Source organism: Pseudophryne corroboree, chromosome 10, assembly GCF_028390025.1.
Source record: "Pseudophryne corroboree isolate aPseCor3 chromosome 10, aPseCor3.hap2, whole genome shotgun sequence".
NCBI classification, from domain to species: Eukaryota; Metazoa; Chordata; class Amphibia; order Anura; family Myobatrachidae; genus Pseudophryne; species Pseudophryne corroboree.
This window is the reverse complement of record NC_086453.1, coordinates 360,561,597-360,582,108: the sequence shown is the minus strand read 5'-3', so window position 1 is coordinate 360,582,108 and position 20,512 is coordinate 360,561,597. Positions and strand designations below refer to the sequence as shown.

General features: G+C 41.8%; 1 protein-coding gene across 1 annotated transcript in view; it reads right to left on the bottom strand.

Moving 5' to 3' along the window:
* Window positions 1-5,887, bottom strand: part of LOC134965655 (nicotinamide N-methyltransferase-like) — a 28,181-nt gene extending 22,294 nt beyond the window's left edge. The window contains exon 1 of the mRNA XM_063941987.1: window positions 5,737-5,887. Within this exon, the coding sequence (XP_063798057.1) occupies window positions 5,737-5,887 (151 nt within the window). The remainder of the gene's footprint in view (window positions 1-5,736) is intronic.
* Between the last annotated feature and the right edge of the window lie 14,625 nt (window positions 5,888-20,512).

The following is a 20,512-nucleotide window of genomic DNA, read 5'->3' as shown; positions in this document are numbered from 1 at the left end:
ACGTATAAGGGAGGATGTTCCGAGGTGGTTAACGCCCTTACCCCTACTTATTACAGCTTGACAAAGGCAACACACGGCTTGACAAATGTTGTCCGCATTTCTGTTGAAATACTTCCACACCGAAGAGCTGATTTTTTTGGTATTTTCACCAGGCATGTCAACGGCCATATTCCTCCCACGGACAACAGGTGTCTCCCCGGGTGCCTGACTTAAACAAACCACCTCACCATCAGAATCCTCCTTGTCAATTTCCTCCCCAGCGCCAGCAACACCCATATCCTCCTCATCCTGGTGTACTTCAACACTGACATCTTCAATCTGACTATCAGGAACTGGACTGCGGGTGCTCCTTCCAGCACTTGCAGGGGGCGTGCAAATGGTGGAAGGCGCATGCTCTTCACGTCCAGTGTTGGGATGGTCAGGCATCGCAACCGACACAATTGGACTCTCCTTGTGGATTTGGGATTTCGAAGAACGCACAGTTCTTTGCGGTGCATTTGCCAGCTTGAGTCTTTTCATTTTTCTAGCGAGAGGCTGAGTGCTTCCATCCTCATGTGAAGCTGAACCACTAGCCATGAACATAGGCCAGGGCCTCAGCCGTTCCTTGCCACTCCGTGTGGTAAATGGCATATTGGCAAGTTTACGCTTCTCCTCCGACAATTTTATTTTAGATTTTTGAGTCCTTTTTTTACTGATATTTGGTGTTTTGGATTTTACATGCTCTGTACTATGACATTGGGCATCGGCCTTGGCAGACGACGTTGCTGGCATTTCATCGTCTCGGCCATGACTAGTGGCAGCAGCTTCAGCACGAGGTGGAAGTCGATCTTGATCTTTCCCTAATTTTGGAACCTCAACATTTTTGTTCTCCATATTTTAATAGGCACAACTAAAAGGCACCTCAGGTAAACAATGGAGATGGATGGATACTAGTATACTTATGGATGGACGAGCGACTGCCGACACAGAGGTAGCTACAGCCGTGGACTACCGTACTGTGTCTGCTGCTAATATAGACTGGATGATAATGAGATAAAATTAAAATATATATATATATATCACACTAGTACTGCAGCCGGACAGGTATATATTATGTAATGACGGACCTGCTGGACACTGTCTGTCAGCACTGCAGACTCCTAAAGTAAGCTACTAGTATCAAGAAGATAGAAAAAAAAATAAACCACGGGTAGGTGGTATACAATTATGGATGGACGAGCGACTGCCGACACAGAGGTAGCTACAGCCGTGGACTACCGTACTGTGTCTGCTGCTAATATAGACTGGATGATAATGAGATAAAATTAAAATATATATATATATCACACTAGTACTGCAGCCAGACAGGTATATATTATGTAATGACGGACCTGCTGGACACTGTCTGTCAGCACTGCAGACTCCTAAAGTAAGCTACTAGTATCAAGAAGATAGAAAAGAAAAAAAACCACGGGTAGGTGGTATACAATTATGGATGGACGAGCGACTGCCGACACAGAGGTAGCTACAGCCGTGGACTACCGTACTGTGTCTGCTGCTAATATAGACTGGATGATAATGAGATAAAATTAAAATATATATATATATATCACACTAGTACTGCAGCCGGACAGGTATATATTATGTAATGACGGACCTGCTGGACACTGTCTGTCAGCACTGCAGACTCCTAAAGTAAGCTACTAGTATCAAGAAGATAGAAAAAAAAATAAACCACGGGTAGGTGGTATACAATTATGGATGGACGAGCGACTGCCGACACAGAGGTAGCTACAGCCGTGGACTAACGTACTGTGTCTGCTGCTAATATAGACTGGATGATAATGAGATAAAATTAAAATATATATATATATATCACACTAGTACTGCAGCCGGACAGGTATATATTATGTAATGACGGACCTGCTGGACACTGTCTGTCAGCACTGCAGACTCCTAAAGTAAGCTACTAGTATCAAGAAGATAGAAAAAAAAAAAAAACACGGGTAGGTGGTATACAATTATGGATGGACGAGCGACTGCCGACACAGAGGTAGCTACAGCCGTGGACTACCGTACTGTGTCTGCTGCTAATATAGACTGGATGATAATGAGATAAAATTAAAATATATATATATATATCACTAGTACTGCAGCCGGACAGGTATATATTATGTAATGACGGACCTGCTGGACACTGTCTGTCAGCACTGCAGACTCCTAAAGTAAGCTACTAGTATCAAGAAGATAGAAAAAAAAAAACCACGGTTAGGTGGTATACAATTATGGATGGACGAGCGACTGCCGACACAGAGGTAGCTACAGCCGTGGACTACCGTACTGTGTCTGCTGCTAATATAGACTGGATGATAATGAGATAAAATTAAAATATATATATATATCACACTAGTACTGCAGCCGGACAGGTATATATTATGTAATGACGGACCTGCTGGACACTGTCTGCAGAATGCGTTTATAAAAACACCACACGACGAGTGTTTAACTTTTTCAGGCAGACAATCACAATATACTGGTGGTCAGCAGACAATCACAATACTGGTGGTCAGTGGTCACTGGTCAGTCACACTGGCAGTGGCACTCTGGCAGCAAAAGTGTGCACTGTACTTAAAATATGTACTCCTGCTATAACTGCTCCCCAGTCTCCCCCACAATTAAGCTGTGTGAGCAGTGAGCACTCAGCAGTCAGATAATGATATACAGTATATGATGCAGCACACTGGGCTGAGCACAGATATGCTATGTGTGACTGTGTCACACTGTGTATCGTTTTTTTTCAGGCAGAGAATGGATTAATTAAACTGGTGGCACTGGTCACTGGTCACACTATCAGCAGCAAGTAGTACTCCTCCTATATGCTCCCCAAAATTTGTGTCTCTCTCTAGTACTAGTCACTCTAAACGGAGAGGACGCCAGCCACGTCCTCTCCCTATCAATCTCAATGCACGTGTGAAAATGGCGGCGACGCGCGGCTCCTTATATAGAATCCGAGTCTCGCGATAGAATCCGAGCCTCGCGAGAATCCGACAGCGGGATGATGACGTTCGGGCGCGCTCGGGTTAACCGAGCAAGGCGGGAAGATCCGAGTCGCTCGGCCCCGTGTAAAAAAAACTGTAGTTCGGGCGGGTTCGGATTCCGAGGAACCGAACCCGCTCATCTCTAGTGTTTATGAGTTATCAGTTCCCTCTGCTAGTGTCTATTACAATGCAATGCACCTAGCACATTCCAGGAGACTGTGCTGAGTAATATGATATGTAACACTTGTATATCTGTGTGCAAATGAGTCTGTATGTGAAGAACAACAGAACTTGGCATGGAAACAAAGTGTGCTGCTACATTGTAGCACTTCAAAAACAGATTTAGAAACTCATTACCTGGGCACAGGCTTGTACGAGGGTACTGGCAGAGCCCTGGGCCAGCTGGTGAGTAGGATGAATGCTCCTGTCCATATTGTATGCATAGTGTTCCTTATTCATTTTTTAGAGGTGCATGGCCAAACCATCAGGATTTGGCCACACCCCCTGTATCTTCTGGGCTCCACATATGTTTTGCCAGCCCTTCCCATCTCAGCTCTACACTAGGTAGGAATTTTTATGAGCATTGCTTTTCATTCTGTTATGGGGACCATGCTGCTAAAGGGGTGCATAAACTGGACAACCTGCACCCGTTTCTTTACATCTTTAGAAAACCCAGAAAACTCTCCTCCTAGGCCTTCTTTTGTACACTCACTATTTACCCCAACTGTATTACCCTTGTCTATCTGCCCCTCCCATTTAGAATGTAATCTCTCATGAGCAGGACCCTTTACCCTCATGTGATTTGCCTTCTCTTACTTAAACTATCTTCTACTCCGTACTCCCTAGCGATGGTACAGTCCCACATCCTTCTCTGGTAGCATCATGGTGGCCCTGTTTCTGCCACTGCCCTGACTTCAAGCTCTGAGGGGGGACCCAGATGGTGTAAACAGAAATTACATCTGACAAGGGAACCAGCTGGTGAGTTACAGTAGCTTGCACATGAGCTGGTGGCTACACATAGGTGAGGAGATCCTGCATCATGTCTTGGAGTCTGGTGCTGTGCAGCTGGGGATCCTGTGACCCTGGAGTAAGATCTAGGATTGTCATGGATGCCAGGGATCCTCCCACCCAACTGTAAGACATGGGGGAATCATCGATGCCAGGGATCTTCCCACCATAATGTAAGACCCCTCTTTTTGCAGTGCACTCTCTCCTGTATAATGTGTGGTAGGGAAGAGGAATGGTATTTATTTTATGTCAGAAAGGGGGTGCCAAATTGCTGCCTTGTCCTGGATGACAAAAATCCTAGTTTTGGCCCTGGTCAACCCCACCTACTTTTTAGTTGGTCTTGTCTGAGGCCATTTCAAGTGCTCAATTTGCCCTTCTAGTCATTGTCATCTGACAGTGTGATTACACAGGGTTCTTCAATCCTCACTCAATACACTGTAATTACAGTATGTAAGTGGGCAGATCTAATGATGTAATGCATACAGTGGCTTATCTTGCCACAGGCAAGCAGGACTTTTGCGCGGGGTGCCGCCTTCCGTATGGTGCCGGCGCCATCCGGAGGGCGCCACACCATGGCAAGATCCGCCACTGTGCAGAGTGCCCCCCAGCAGTGCCCCTGCACTGTGCCTCCCCCGCTGTGAGAAGGGAACCAGACGCTACGCGTCTAATTTCCCTTCGTGGCGCTGGACCCCCCCGCTGTGAAGGGAATCAGACGCTATGCGTCTAGTTTCCCTTCATGGAGAGGACCTTTGCTGTGCGGTGCGCGATGACATCATCACGCACCGCACAGCATTGTAGCACAGATGCTAGGGGTCATAATTGACCTCTAGTGCCTATGCTGTGCTATGGGGGAGACATCATTACTGACGTCTCTCCCATAGATCCGAGGAGAAGAGCAGCACCGGGGGGAGGCCTGCAGGTCTGGAATCAGGAGCGGGGTATAGTAAGTATACTTTGTTTTTTTTTTTATTTCCTTTCAGCTGCGCTACAAATGGGGGCGTGACTGACCACGCCCCTCATTATGCCACGCCCCTGACTTTTGCCCGGGGCGCCACAAGGGCAAGAACCGGCCCTGAATGCATACAGATGGAGCCTTGCTCATCAATCCATCTCTGGCGTTTGGCATTACTGTTGAGTGTAATACTAGTGATCATCCACCAGATTTTGCTTTTAAAAATCACTGTTGCGCATGCATGAGGTGTCAAGTAAAATACTATAGTGCAAGAATCGAATCCCCATTGCACATGTGAGAGGTCTCCATTGAAATACACTATAGCGCAAGAACAACTTAACATGTCAGTACAGTACTGTATGTTACATAGACATGTCAGTGGACAGATATAATGATGTAATGCATATTCCTAACACTCAATGGCAATCAGTATGTACTGTACACAGTCATGTTCCATCATCAAAGAAAGAGTCATAGGCATTGCCTTTAGCAAATTAAAAAAGTAATTCTTGACTTTAACAACTGCATAGAAATATACAATCTTTGCTCCATCATAAAGTATAATTATTACAATTTATTTATATAGTCCAAGCATTTTATACAGCGCTGTACAGAGGATATATTTGTCATGTACATCAGTCCCTGCTCCATTAGAGAATACAGTGTAAATTCCCTAACACACAATCATATACATGCAATCACTCACACTAAGGTAAGTTGGACAGTATAGTATACCTACTGTCAGTATAATATACATACCCTCACTGAATGCACGGTGTAAACATTCTATTGGAAATTTTATGAAATCGTCTCCAAATACCATGTCTGGTTTGCTAGATAAATATGTTTCCAGATGTTCTCTAGAATCAAAGCCGTGTACAGGATAGAATTTATGGGTGCTGGAATCCATCTTGTATTACTGTGTCACAGGCTGTCTGCCGCTCACGTCTATTAATTTACTTGCTCAGGAATTCTGTTTATATTCACTAGGATCCAGTTATGTATATTTATCAGTAACCAGGATATCCGTGTTATCACATGATGGTTTATCAGCCTCAGTAGCTGTCATGGGAATGCAGGAGACAGTGCGATCATCTCCTAAAGCAGAATAAATCATCATACTAATTATTTTTTAATTTGTATTTAAATATTGTAAAATATTTAAGCAATTTAATTAACATATTTCTAGTGCAAACATATACTGTATACAGATATTGGGCCTGCCATAGTGGACTTAAAATTCAAAGCCATAGTCATTTGTTTGAAAAAAATAATTAAAGTTTGAACAGTGAAAGTAGAATACTAATAACAGATATATGCCAACCAGAATATAATTGTGAGAGAGAGTGGAAGCAGGCGGGGAATAAAAAAAGAAGAAAAAGGGAAAAAGAGAAGGAAGATAAAAAAATAAATTAGAAATAGAAAAGAAAAAAAAGAGAAAGCACATAAACAAATAATATAATAAAAATAATACCTAAGAGATCACGGTGATGATGATTGTAGTCCTTCAAATCTTTCCATTTGTTACAGTAGTTATCAATAAACCTTCATTTTGTTTCTCAGCAGTATTTTTTATGAGTGAAGATAAGTGAGTCCCTTGCTGTTTTGGCAACCATGTATTGGGCTTTTTTGATCAGTATATTACGGTACCTCCTAGCATAATATCTTAGCCAAGTCCTTGCTTTGAATTTTAAAGGTTAGATCATTGTAGCACTTTCTCCATATTCTTATAAACTCACCCTTCAGGTAATTTTGTATTGGTGGTGGAAAGTTACATATTTTGTAGTGAGGAACGTATTTTGGTTGGGGTCGGCAAGCTTGAATCTCAGTTTGGCGCCCCTACCTCGAGGAGTACTATGGAGGAGGCCAGGAGTCATCAGCCGCAGGAGATGGAAAGAGGCGGTACGGTGGGAGGAGAAGAGGTGGCCGCCAATGGTACAGCCAGGGTCATCCCGAGACTAATTTTTTTGGTATGAGAGTATATATTTTGGCACCCTTTAGTGGTTAGTGGAATATACACGCGTTACACCACAGAGGAGCCGCTTATACATGTTACACCACAGAGGAGCCACTTATACGCGTTACACCACAGAAGAGCCACTTTTACGCGATACACCACAGAAGAGCCACTTATACATATTACACCACAGAGGATATTCTTATACACATTAAGCCACAGAGGAGCCGCTTATACATGTTACACCACAGAGGAGCCGCTTATACATGTTACAGCACAGAGGAGCCGCTTATACACGTTACGCCACAGAGGAGCCGCTTGTACATGTTACACCACAGAGGAGCCGCTTATACACGTTACGCCACAGAGGAGCCGCTTACACACGTCACACCACAGAGGAGCCGCTTATACATGTTACACCACAGAGGAGCCGCTTATATGCGTTACACCACAGAGGAGCCGCTTACACACGATACACCACAGAGGAGCCGCTTAAACACGTTACACCGCAGAGGAGATGCTTATACACATTACACCGCAGAGGAGACACTTATACACGTTACACCACAGAAGAGCCGCTTACACACGTTACACCGCAGAGGAGACACTTATACACGTTACGCCACAGAGGAGCCGCTTATACATGTTACATAGATTGCAAAAAGGCCACACTGACACACTCACATACATATAGCAGCAGCCAGGGGCACACTGACACATTGTACAGGGGAGCTACACATACCTTTGATCTACAGGTAACAGCTCCAGCTCCCCCTTGGTAGTAGACGCTGTACTGTCTCCCTCCCCCTGTTCCCTGGAGGGCTGTGGAGACAGAACAGTCACTCAGGAGGCGGATCATTGTGGGTGGAGAGAGGTGAGCGTCGGGTAATGAGAGATGAGAAGCGGGCGGAAAGTGGTAAGCGGCGGGTGGGGAGCGGCAGGATGCGGGCGGCGCACACCCGAGAATGAGTGACTTCATTGTGCCCTCAAAGGTCCAGCGCTCTACGCAGCCACGTAGTCGGTATATGCGTAGGACCGGGCCTGGGTACAGCACCATGGGATAGTCGTGGTGAGTCCGACGTCCGGCCGCAGGGACCATGGGGAAGCAGCTGCAGGAGCCACTGCACTACGGAGGAGGAGGTGGTGTAAGGTGCAGCAGCGGCTCCCCTTCTCCTCCAGTATCGGCGCCTCTCTCATATTTGAAGGTAGCGAGCTGCCCCCTTGCCCCCCCCCCCCATTTAGACGCATCTGATTGAAGACATAAACATGTTCCTACCACCATATGAACAGATTTGCATAAATGATTGCGCATGCAATGTCCTGGTTTGGAGGAAAAATGTATTATTGAAAACAAAATAATTCCTGTTTAATATGAATTCTAGTAGATCCAGAATTGACTTATGGAAGTCCGATGTCTTTACTCTAGTCTGAAAAAAAATGATGGCTTCCATTCCCTGTAGATGAATGCTGATGGTGTAGAGGGATTTGATGTCTATACTGGCTAGCATGTGATCTTTGTTTATATGGTACCCCCTCTGGCAAAATATCTTAGCCAAGTCCTTGGCCTCCAAACTCCTTGAACGTAATGTATACAACCACCTTGCTGCCTTTCTGTCTTCCCTCTCACTGCTTGACCCATTCCAGTCTGGTTTTCATACTTTCCACTCCACTGAAACTGCCCTCACAAAAATCTGCAATGTCCTCCTTTCTGCTAAATCCAAGGGCCACTACTCTCTGCTTATTCTGCTTGACCTCTCTGCTTCTTTTGACACTGTGGACCACCTGCTGCTTCTGCAAATCCTTCACTCCCTTATTCCGCATGATAGTGGCCTCTCCTGGCTATCCTCCTTCCTCTCTGAACATCCCTTAACTGTCTTCTCTCAGGACTACACCTCCACACCACTTCCACTATCTGAAGGTGTACCTCAAGGGTCTGTTCTTGGTCCACTCCTTTTCTTTTTCTATATGTACTCTTTAGGTGAGCTCATTACCTCTTTTGACTTACCATATCATCTCTATGTTGATGATACTGAAATATAACTTTCCTCCCCTGACCTCAACCCTACTCTCATTACTTGTGTATCCAATTGTCTCTCTGATATCTCTACCTGGATGTCTGAGCACTTAATGAAACATAATATATCTAAGACTGAGCTGATCATCTTCCCACTCTCTCACATTATCTCACCTCCAACAATCTCATTATTAATGTCACTACACCTCCTTTATCCCCTAAGTATGTTTTCTTGCAGTAATCCTTGACTCCTTCTTCACTGTTCACTCTCCTTCCAACCACACATTTGGCACCTCTCTCAAACCTGTCATTTTCATCTCAAAAATATTTCTAGGATCAGACCCTTTCTCACTCAGGATACCTCTAAAACCCTTATACACTCAATGGTCATCTTCATACTGGACTGCTGTAATCTTCTCATATCTGGCATCCATGACAAATGCCTCTCTCCACTCCATTATATCCTTAATGATGCTGCCTGGCTCATCTTCCTCACCAAACATACTGACTGCACCTTCCTTGTATTACAAGCCCTTCACTGGCTCCCTTTCCCCTCAGATTCCATATCAAGCTTTTTGCATTCAGCTACAAAGCCCTCACCCACTCCGTCATTTAAACCCCTGACCTTATCTCCCTTTATACTCCTGCCCATCCTCTTCATTCTGCTAATACACCTCTTATTTCAATATTTTTCTGGTGCTGTTCACTTTTTCTGGCTTTCTCTACCTCTCCCCGTCAGACTCTCTACTGTTAAGTTCGTTTAACTTTCAGGAAAAAGCAGTACCTTAATACACAAATGTTCAGGCCGCTGCGACCGCTAAGTGTGTGTTTTAAACCTCTATGATTGTGTACACGTTGCGTAAGCACGCTGACACATTGTGAGCACAATATAGCTACACGTGCAGTTGAATACACTTTAAAACCCCTAACAGGAAAGGAATGCGACACCAATTGTATATGTTATGTTGTGGTCCAACGCAGCAACAAATATTTACTTAGAAGGGGGGTACATCAGAGATACAACAATACAAGAGAAAAGCTACAAGCAATAGATACATATGTTTAGTTCGCCTGTGCCACCCAGATCCGGTCCTCAGTCAATCTGGCAAGATGACCTTCAGAGAATTTACCTGGGATATGCCAGGAGGCCTTGTTTTTATATAATGGTCCAAAACACAATACAATGTGAAATGTATGCTCTTCTTCCATTGGTCCAGGGGTGGGACATATCCTGTGCACTGGGGATCGTTGATCAGGTCAAACAGTGTGCAATGGCTAAGTCCTGAGATGTGATTACTGTTGTTTACATCTGAGTTCCCGCCCCAAGACCAGTTAAACCCACCACATTACCATACATAAATCCGGTATTACTAATAATTTATTGCCGCAATATGAGACAATATCCTCATACCCACCGGATTACTGCTTATGTGACCCTGAACAATATGATCTTACACATGATATATTTACTTATTCCCATCCTCATGATATGTGTGTATGTGTGTGTATATGTATATATATATATATATATATATTTATTTTTCTGCTACCACAATTAGTTATGATATATATATATATATATATATATATATATACAAAGTGGTAGAACCCAGTGCCTTCTGCTTTAAACACACTCCAAGTGAGAATAATATAATATTATGCGTACAGCATCCCGTGTGTATTTCAGGCATGTAGTGTAAACCGTGTTTCTCCTGATGCCGGTCTTCTATCTTTCCTACTGACTCCGTAGATGGACCGTAAGAAAATTAAACAAAAAAATATAGTGTAGTATTGTAAACATATATAAAGGTGTGCATATATCAAAATTTCCGATGTAAATAGTGGTTATGCCTTTAACTGAATGGTGCACCCAGTGTCACAATTTGAAGACCAAGTGATGTGCCCACCACCTAAGGTAGTATAAAATAAGTACCCACAAGACTTGCAATTCTTGCATGTAGAGGTATCTTTAGAGAATTCTTCTCCTGAGATTAATGCTGGGGACCCTTAGAAATGAAATAGAGTTGTTACACTGGAGCGGGGTAAGGCAGATCACCAGCCGGTGACTGTCTCCAGTATTGCGGACACAGTGCAGGCATTAGAACACCAAGTAACTTGTATCCGGTCTCAGGAGCTCAGACCGACCTCAAATGGGACTTTAAATGTTCAAGCAGATGCTGGACTGTACCTTCCATTCTGCCGTATATATATATATATATATATATATATATATATATATAACCATGGGTTGGATGTGTTTAGACTATATTTGTGAGATTATAAATGTTATACAGTATATCATGCATTACATGTCTGGTCTGTAGATGTCTTGTATGTGGTTTTGTAAGTTGTTAATCAATTTAGGGTTTGGCTTGTGTTCTTGTCTAGGATATATTGTTCTTTTGTTTGTCCTGACTTCTAGTGCAACAATGACAGTCCAGAATCTGTTGTCTCACTATACAACTCTAAAACAATTGGGGGCAAACAAAGCTATTTACATTCCCCATAGATCAGGGTCTATTTTCCATGATTACAAAGCTTTGCGTAAAGAAGACAGTCTGATACATTCAAGAAACTGTTTATAATTGAGTTCTTAGAAGTATCGCCTTTGAATGTGTATAAGAGTGATTTTATTATAATGTGTGCGCACAGTAATTTGCCATTGAAGAGTGTACAGACTGTGTGTAAATTATGCACTATATGGATAAAATATTGAATATGGCTTTGTGGCTTTTCTATGCGAATGCGTATGTCACTGTATATATTCATACCACGTACTAATATGCAGGGCTTCACAAGCCAATGTACACAGCTTGCAGGTATGCACCCGCACGGCGAGCATGCACCCACACAGAGGCCACTCTGAATGGTGTTTGTATGTGTAGAGTTTAGGTGTAATATTTTCAACTTTGACAGCCTACCCTTTGGCAGTAAACAATAACTGCCACAATTATTAAAATACAGAAAATATTTCATATACAATATGTACAAAGCTCGGGTGACCGGGAAGAGTTGAAGGTGGGAAATGTATAGCCTGGTGGGATAGGAAAAAGCATGTATGTATGAGTAAATGTGTGAGGGGCATCAGAGGCGTCACCAGGTGTGGTGACACCCGGTGCGCACCCCTGATGTACTGCCGCGATCGCGGCAAAAAAGGGGGCGTGGCCTTACAGCTAGGGGGCGTGGCTTCGCGGGGATACTGGCATCGTCACTCTGGGGGCGTGCCCAGCATCTCCGGAGATGCTGGGCTTCCCCCAGAGACGGTCTCAGTGTGCTGTCGGCTCCTCTGCTATGACAGGAGCCGGGTGCTGTAGCGGAATTTCACACTGCAGCACCTGGCTCCTGTCACTACGGAGGAGCTGACATTTGGTGTCACCCCCTCCAGGTGTCACACCCGGGTGCGGGCCGCACCCCCCGCACCCGCCTTGTGACGCCACTGAGGGGCATGTATCATCCTGTCGTATATGTTCAAAGTAAGCTTCGAGGTACTGCGAAGCATACATTAAATCCTTCTCATCCCGTATTAAGGGTCTGTACATGGGCAAACAAACATTATCGAGTTCTTTCTAGGCAAGTGCCAGTAGCCCTCACCTTGTCTGGCTTCTTATAATAACAAATGGGGAGCACATTTATCTGATGATACATGTGGGGGAGATGTATGTGTATGCTATTATGTGTGGATAACGTTTACCGACTATGGGGTATATTTACTGAGCTCCCGATTTTGACCGAGATGGTGTTTTTCTTCAAAGTGTCATCTCGGTAATTTACTAAACCCAATTCTCGGCAGTGATGAGGGCATTCAGATTTTTTTTACAGTGGTGTTCAAAAAATACGAATGAATACACCATCGGTCAAACGCGGCTGTTTAGGTATAGAACTCGGTCATTTACTATGCATTGGTATTTTAAATCTCTACCGTGAAAATGCATTTGCGGCCGAGAAAAAAAGCGAATCGTAAAAAAAAGCCTAAAAAAAAAGTAGACCTGCTTTTGAGAATCGTGTTTACATGTGTTTCCAATTCTACATTACTCACACCTGAATTTTTTGCCCATTAAAAGGGACCCAAGCACATTTTTATAATCTCTCACTCTGTTAATGGCTGCTGCCGTATGTAGTACTCATTTCTTGTTTGCTGGGGGATACCTGAGACTGCTCCATGAGGCTACAATAAACCAGGTCCTGGAAACTGAACATGGTCATCAGGTTGTACAGGTGTCACGGAGGCTGCGCAGGCCTAGTTTTTTTAGGGGGCATTTAAACTTGAACGCATTGGCCAATCATCAGGTTATACAGATGTTCCGGCTAAATAGAAACAACATTTTCCGTCTCTATGACCTTGTCAAACTGGACCTAGATCCTGAGACAGCACGCTCTCGCTCTGTCTCATGCCTGCACAAACTCCTGGCTGTGTTGCACTTTATGGCTACTGGTAGCTTCCAGGCTGTAGCTGGCGATGTAATTGGTATCTCCTATTTATTATAGGTCATGACACTTACCTTATATTTTGTAATGTCCACTCAGGTTTTGGATGCCTTGGATACCCACATAGATGCCTCTATCTGCTTCCCTACCCAGGAGTTGCAGTGGCATGCAGTCAGGGTAGCTTTCTATGAGCTAGCTGGCATGCCCAATGTGCTGGGTGCCATAGATTGCACACACGTTAGGCTGAGACCACCTAGCGGCAGGCAATATATTTATACCAATAGACATCTGGGCCAATCCACTAATGTCCAGGTGGTTTTTGATGCAAATCTAAAAATTATGAGTGTTTTTGCGGGTTACCCTGGTCACTGCCATGACTCCTTCATCCTCAGTCAGTCATCCCTCTTTGATAAGTTTGATGCCGGACAAATGCCTGATGGCTGGCTGCTGGGTATGTTCCAAGTTTGTTGTGTGTATGTATGTTAACCTCAGCAACGTCATTTTTTTTTTAAAATTCCCTAAACCACATGTCCTAATGTTGGCTATATCTGTCTTTCAGGTGATGGTGGTTTTGGCTGCTACTCTTGACTCCTTACTCCATTGTCCCAACCTGACTCTCCTGCTGAACACAATTATAATAATGCACATAAGTCCACGCGGAATGTGATAGAAAGATGTTTTGGGGTGCTGAAATCTAGGTTTCGGTGTCTGGATAAGTCTGCAGGGCTTTTGTTGTAAAGTCCCTCAAAGTTGACTAGGATTATGTTCTGCTGCTGTTTTCATCATAACATGTGTTTGCGCCAACATCTGCCACATGTTGGTGATGAAGAAAACAGTCAGCAGTAGGTGACATATAAACATCTGGTGACAGTGTGAGTACAGATGTAGGGAGGCAGGTAAGGCAATAAGTGATTATGCGTTATTTTACCGGTAACTCTTATTTATTAATAATTAACCTTGGATAACCCCAATTCTAAAATGTTTGTAGGTCTGATTTATGTTTGTGATGCATTATTGTTTGTTATTTGTCATGTTGTTTACAGTTAGGCAATAACATTTTAAACTTACACTGTCAGTCAATAACAAATGAAACATTGCACATATTGCATATGATTAATTTATTACCTTAAACTCTGCCATTTTGTGTGAATCAATTTGATAATTTAATCTTTTATAATAACATACTGTAGTTGTTGATGCAGCCTTAATCATTTCTTAGATTTTTGTTTGCTGGGTGCAGAGGATTGGGATGGCTCATTGGTCCTGGTTCTGCTGGATCGTCTAACTGGGGAGGGTACTGGGGTCTGGCTCGGTGTTGTTGTTCCTGAGCTGGAGCTTTGTTGGTGTGTTGCCAACACATTGCTGCTTTGGCTCAGGTTGTTGAGGCTTGCTGTGAGTTGTGTAGCTGCGGCAGTGTTGTTGGCAATGATTCGGGAGAGGCTTTCGTTTAATAATTGGTTATGTTGTATAATTTGTATGAGGGCTTGTTGATGCCGCTGTTGGTCGTCCATTAATCTTTGTAAATTTGCGTGCATTTGGCTGTTGTCTGCCCTCATCTGCTCCATAGAATTTGCTACTCTGCCAAGTTGAACAATCAGTCTGCCTGAGTTCCGACTGAGTTTAGGCAGATGATGGGGCAGACTGGCAAGGTATTGGCTGTGGGTGTTCAGACAGGCATAGTGTTGTGCCTGTTGTGTGGCCCAACTGGACCAAAACTCTGGGCCCATTTGTGGCTGGGGTGGTGTTGGGCTCAATTGGGGGCTGTGGGATGTTTGGGGTGCCTGGGTTATGTCCAGCAGCGTGGTTTGCTGGTTTGGCTCAATCACTTGCAGGTGTAGTGTGTACGACTCCTGCAAGTCACATTCCTGCTGGTTATCCTCGGGCATGATGGGTGGTTCTGTATGGGTTTGCAAACAGCCACTATTTAGTTAATATTTTGCATCTGTTTGGTTTGAGCTTTGCGTCAACATGCATTACTTCTTAATATTTATGTAGTAAATGATAAATAGAGTGTGGGGTAAACTTAAAAATTAATGTCACCTTATTTTAGAAATACAGGTTGAGTATCCCATATCCAACTATTCCTAAATACGGAATATTCCGAATTACGGAATTTTTTTAGTGAGAGTGAGATAGTGAAACCTTTGTTTTCTAATAGCTCAATGTACACAAACTTTGTTTAATACACAAAGTTATTAAAAATATTGTATTAAATGACCTTCAGGCTGTGTGTACAAGGTGTATATGAAACATAAATTAATTGTGTGAATGTACACACAATTTGTTTAATGCACAAAGTTATTAAAAATATTGGCTAAAATGACCTCCAGGCTGTGTGTATAAGGTGTATATGAAACATAAATGCATTCTGTACTTAGACTTGGGTCCCATCGCCATGATAACTCATTATGGTATGCAATTATTCCAAAATATGGAAAAATCCGATATCCAAAATTCTTCCGGTCCCAAGCATTTTGGATAAGGGATACTCAACCTGTATGTGGCTTCTTACGTTCCCTACTCAGTTCAAAAAGGTTTCAGGGAATTGTTGGACTCTGAGCCATAATTAATGTGCTAACACGTAGAACTATAACATATTAAAATGTCACCATTTTCATAATGTGTATGAAGCTTACTTTTATAAAACAAACACAATACATTAAATCTGTTGAGCAATACAGTCATACATTGTTCAAGGCAGTAAGTGGTGTGACCAAAACTTTATGAAATATAGTGCAAAAAAAATAATTTCTAAATATGGTTGAAAATGTATTAAGGTATCCAATGTTTCTAACTGGTGATGTTGCCCATGACAAACAATCGGATGCGACTTAACATTTATGTAGCTGCTTCTAGCAAAAAAAATATATATATATTTTGGTTGCTATGGCCAACATCACATCTTAAATAAAAAAACATCTAACTAACGTTACCCCCATGTGTTTGCTGTTGGGGATTAATGCAAGGATGAGTGTATTTATTTTATACATATTTTGGGTGTGCACAAACACTGTTTTTTTTAAAAAAAGTAAAAAATTTGTATGTTTACTCACCAGACAGCTGAGGGGATTGTGGTTCCTCGCTTTGTGGACTTGCCAAAATGGCTTGTGGTGGCTGGGCCGACACAGTAGAGATGCGCCGTTGTGGTGGTGAGGATGTGGCTGGAGATTCCGCCTCAAGCCGGCGTCTCTTGGTACCCATCTTATGGAGAGTATCCGAGCCCTGTGATGGTCGTCTAAGTGGAGGGGTGTGCGATGAAGATTGACCTATGTGATAATATAAACATTAAAATTCTGCATTTATATGTTTTTTCGGAATATGTGTATACACTAAATTCTTACCTGCATCGCCAGCATCTACATCTGTTGGCAGTGTGGGTTGTGGCCTGGCTGTGCTTCCTCTCTTTCGTACTGTAGAAATATGAAGATTGTCCTTATGAGCATTATATTATGTTTATATGTTTCTGCAAAAACCTTATTGTGATGTGGACATACGAGGAACATTATGAGAAATAAACATAACTTTGCTTATGCTTTTCTGCCTGACTTTATTGGGTGTGTACACTTATATTATGACCCAATTACACCAAACAAACCATACCCAAAGGTGCAGAATTCACAATATTATACTACTCAAAACTCAACCGTGGTAGCTTAACACAACCAGAATATTGTTCTGTATTTAATATTTGTTTGGTGCAAACAACCAAACACTACAACCACATATATTATCAAAAATGTAATCTTAAAATTATAATCTGCATGAAAAAGCACATCAAGCACACAAAGAACAACCAAGAACAACACACAATAACCATCACTACATTAAAATAAATTGTCAAAAAAAAAACCTAAACACGAGTCACACTTCATTTAAAGTCAACCCCAAAAAGGTCCCATTTGTTTACAAAACCAGCAAAAGGGCCAGGTCAACTGCTAACTTGACAATACAAAGGCCAAAAACATAACTATTTCAGAATAAAACTACATCACCAACACATTAGAAGAATGAAGCAACTTACAATGACAATTAGCTATAATACATTTCTGACAACTAAGGACAAAGTTCTGAAAGAAGAAAAAATCTGCACAGATCATATAGATCATATATTCATATCAGTAAGTTATTTCCCATTGTTTATAATTGAAAACAATTTTCAGAGAAAATTCTTGGTATTAACCATTAATTTGGGGGTGCTCCCTGGAATAAGTTAATCATATTGAAACACAAAAAGAAAAAGTATTCCACATTGGGGCACTCATCTGTAACTTACTGTAATAGAAAATCTGAATCTAGGTATGGGACAACTCCCTATAAAACATAACCTTTATTATAATTATTTTAAAATACTAATAGTGGATACCTAGCGAAGATTTCATAGAGAATATGTGAAATAGTAAATAGTGCAAAAGAAAAAATCAAAAGATAAAATTAGAACACACACTAGTCTCGAGTATGATCAGTCAGCTAGATAATTCTCTCTTGTAATAATTATACAACTATATCGTTGTGCTTATTGTCAATATTGACCTATAGGGTTGTATACATAAATTGTGCGCTCCCCTCCTTGGGATATTTAGGCTTACTGTTGGGATAATTTAATTGAGGATTCCACTATTGATCATAGGATACAGTGATCATAATCAGCAATTCACGTATTGATACCCTAAGTGGATACAGTTCTGAACCACTTGTGACTACTGCTAATGCATGTTATATGAGAATATCTATCTCAGTGATTTCGTTCTGCACAAGGGAAGTGTTCAGATCATATCGCTGCAGTGCCCTAGTTTTTCACACAAACCTTACATGGTGGGAATATGTCCTGTTGGGAATATACTTAGAATTTTAGAAAGTTGGGACCACATAAATAAAAATCGCTATGTATTGAGATAGGGTCACTCTAACAATCCCTCTACATTAGCAGTAGTTAAAAATGTTAAAAATGCTTGTGATCACAAGAAGTAATTATATAAAAAATACCAGTGCACTCTCAAATAACAGACATAAAATACAAAGAAGAAAAAAGAGGAAAGAATGTCTCTTTGTTGGCGCACGTAAAGTAATATTAAAATTTAACCTTTATTGGATATATATTAAAATTGTCTAAACACAAAATAAAACAGTACAGTACACTAACTATTCCACAGTGATATACATGTAACACACAATAAGTGAATAACTAAATAGAGTGAATTTTATTAAAAACAAGGCTGGCTACCTGTGTTGTATCTAATATTAGATCAATTTAATTTTATTATAAATCGAAATGCATTAACTTAATTGTCCAATAGTCACAATGTAATGTGTTGGAGAGACTATGGTAAGTCTTTTTGGGTTAAGTGTCTAGACAATTGTCCTGTCAACACCCAGGAGTTGGGATGCTAAAAGGTGAGTAATAACCACTCAAAGTATGCCGTTGGTAGTTCCCCAGTAAACCAGAGCTTATAATAAGTCTACTGAGTTAAATGACTAGACAATTGTCTAGTGCACTGGTATTTTTTATATAATTATTTCTTGTGTTCACAAGCATTTTTAACATTGACTAATGTTCATAATACTCATAAGACAAAATATATGAATACAAATTTACTTTTATAAAGCTGTCTACAAATTGAATTTATTAAGTTAATATAGGGAAAGCGCTGGAAAGTATTTGTTCTGTGCTATGTAAATTGTGTTGGGGGAAGGAGTACCCTTAACAATTAATCCTTCTTTTTCCAATAGCAGCTACCTTACATTAACATTTTTAAGAGTAAAGCGCAGCTTGCCACCACCAAAACCTATTTGTCTAAGCTAAATGAGGCCTAATGGAATGCATTTGGAAAAATTTACTGTGTACTGATACTAGATTTACAGTGATAGATGTTTTGGAAAATATGTTTTCTTACCCGTTTCCTTCTGTACATTTAATATATGCCATTATGTGAGACCAATCAAACGCTCCGGTACATGTGTTAATCCATTTGTTCAGTTCCATAATACATTGCTCAGAGCACTTCAGCACAAGGATCTGTTTGAAATATCCACTGGCTGTATATAGATGATGAATGAAGGATCCAATACTGATGTCAATCAAAAGGTCTCCCTTAATGTGACCTGCAGGGAAAGATCCCAGTGATTACAGAGTATACTGTAATATGTAGCATCTACAGTACTCTACTATGAATCATTCTGTAATGTCCTGTTACTGGTAGAGATGTGCGGGTTCGGATTTACTCTTTTTTTGCCAAATTTATTACAAGTTTGGATTTATCCATACTTATCTTATTGGTTATCCAAAACAAGTGAGAACCCGCACATCCCTAGATACAGGTAACCCACTACCTCACATCACACCTGTTGCTGCTTCACTGTAATGTATGAGGTATGTAAGTAATTCTTTGATCAGCATTTCCAGTAACTGGGGCCACTTTTCCTGCATATACACACAGACATTTACACACCTCAGAAGTGTCAAAATGTGCCATATTGTTATCTATTAGGAAACATGCACACTTAGATATCACTGATGCCTGGCGTGTGTGAGTTACCAGTTCCCTCTGCTAGCATCTATCACAATGCAATGCACCTAGCCTGTACCAGGAGAGTGTGCTGATTAATATGATATGTAACACTTGTATATCTGTGTGCAAATGAGTCTGTATGTAAAGCGCAACAGAAATTGGCATGGAAACAAAGTGTTGCCACTGCATTGTAGCACTTCAAAAACAGATTTAGAAACTCATTAACTGGGCACAGGCTTGTCCAATGGCACTTCTGTGCTTCTTATTAACCCCTATTAATTTTCACCTGTGTGCTGACCTGGGGTGGCCGGCCTGTGCCGACATTGTGGGGTCCTGCACCCCAGGCCCATACCTAGTATTAGGGACCCCCAGTGACGGAGAAGCCTTGTCGATCGGCCTGGGGGCTTAACCCTATATCTGCAGATATACGCAACTAAGATCTCCGTATTATCTGACTATTATTATATAGTAATATTATTCACTCGGTGTGCATTAGGGAACACAGTTTTTTTCCTACACAGAATTACCCCTCCCCTTTTAGCACCTGAGTGACATTACAATCTGATTGAGCAGCTTTCCACCTTGTGTATTGTATATAGAGAGGCACAAATGGGTCAGCATTAGGAGGGATTG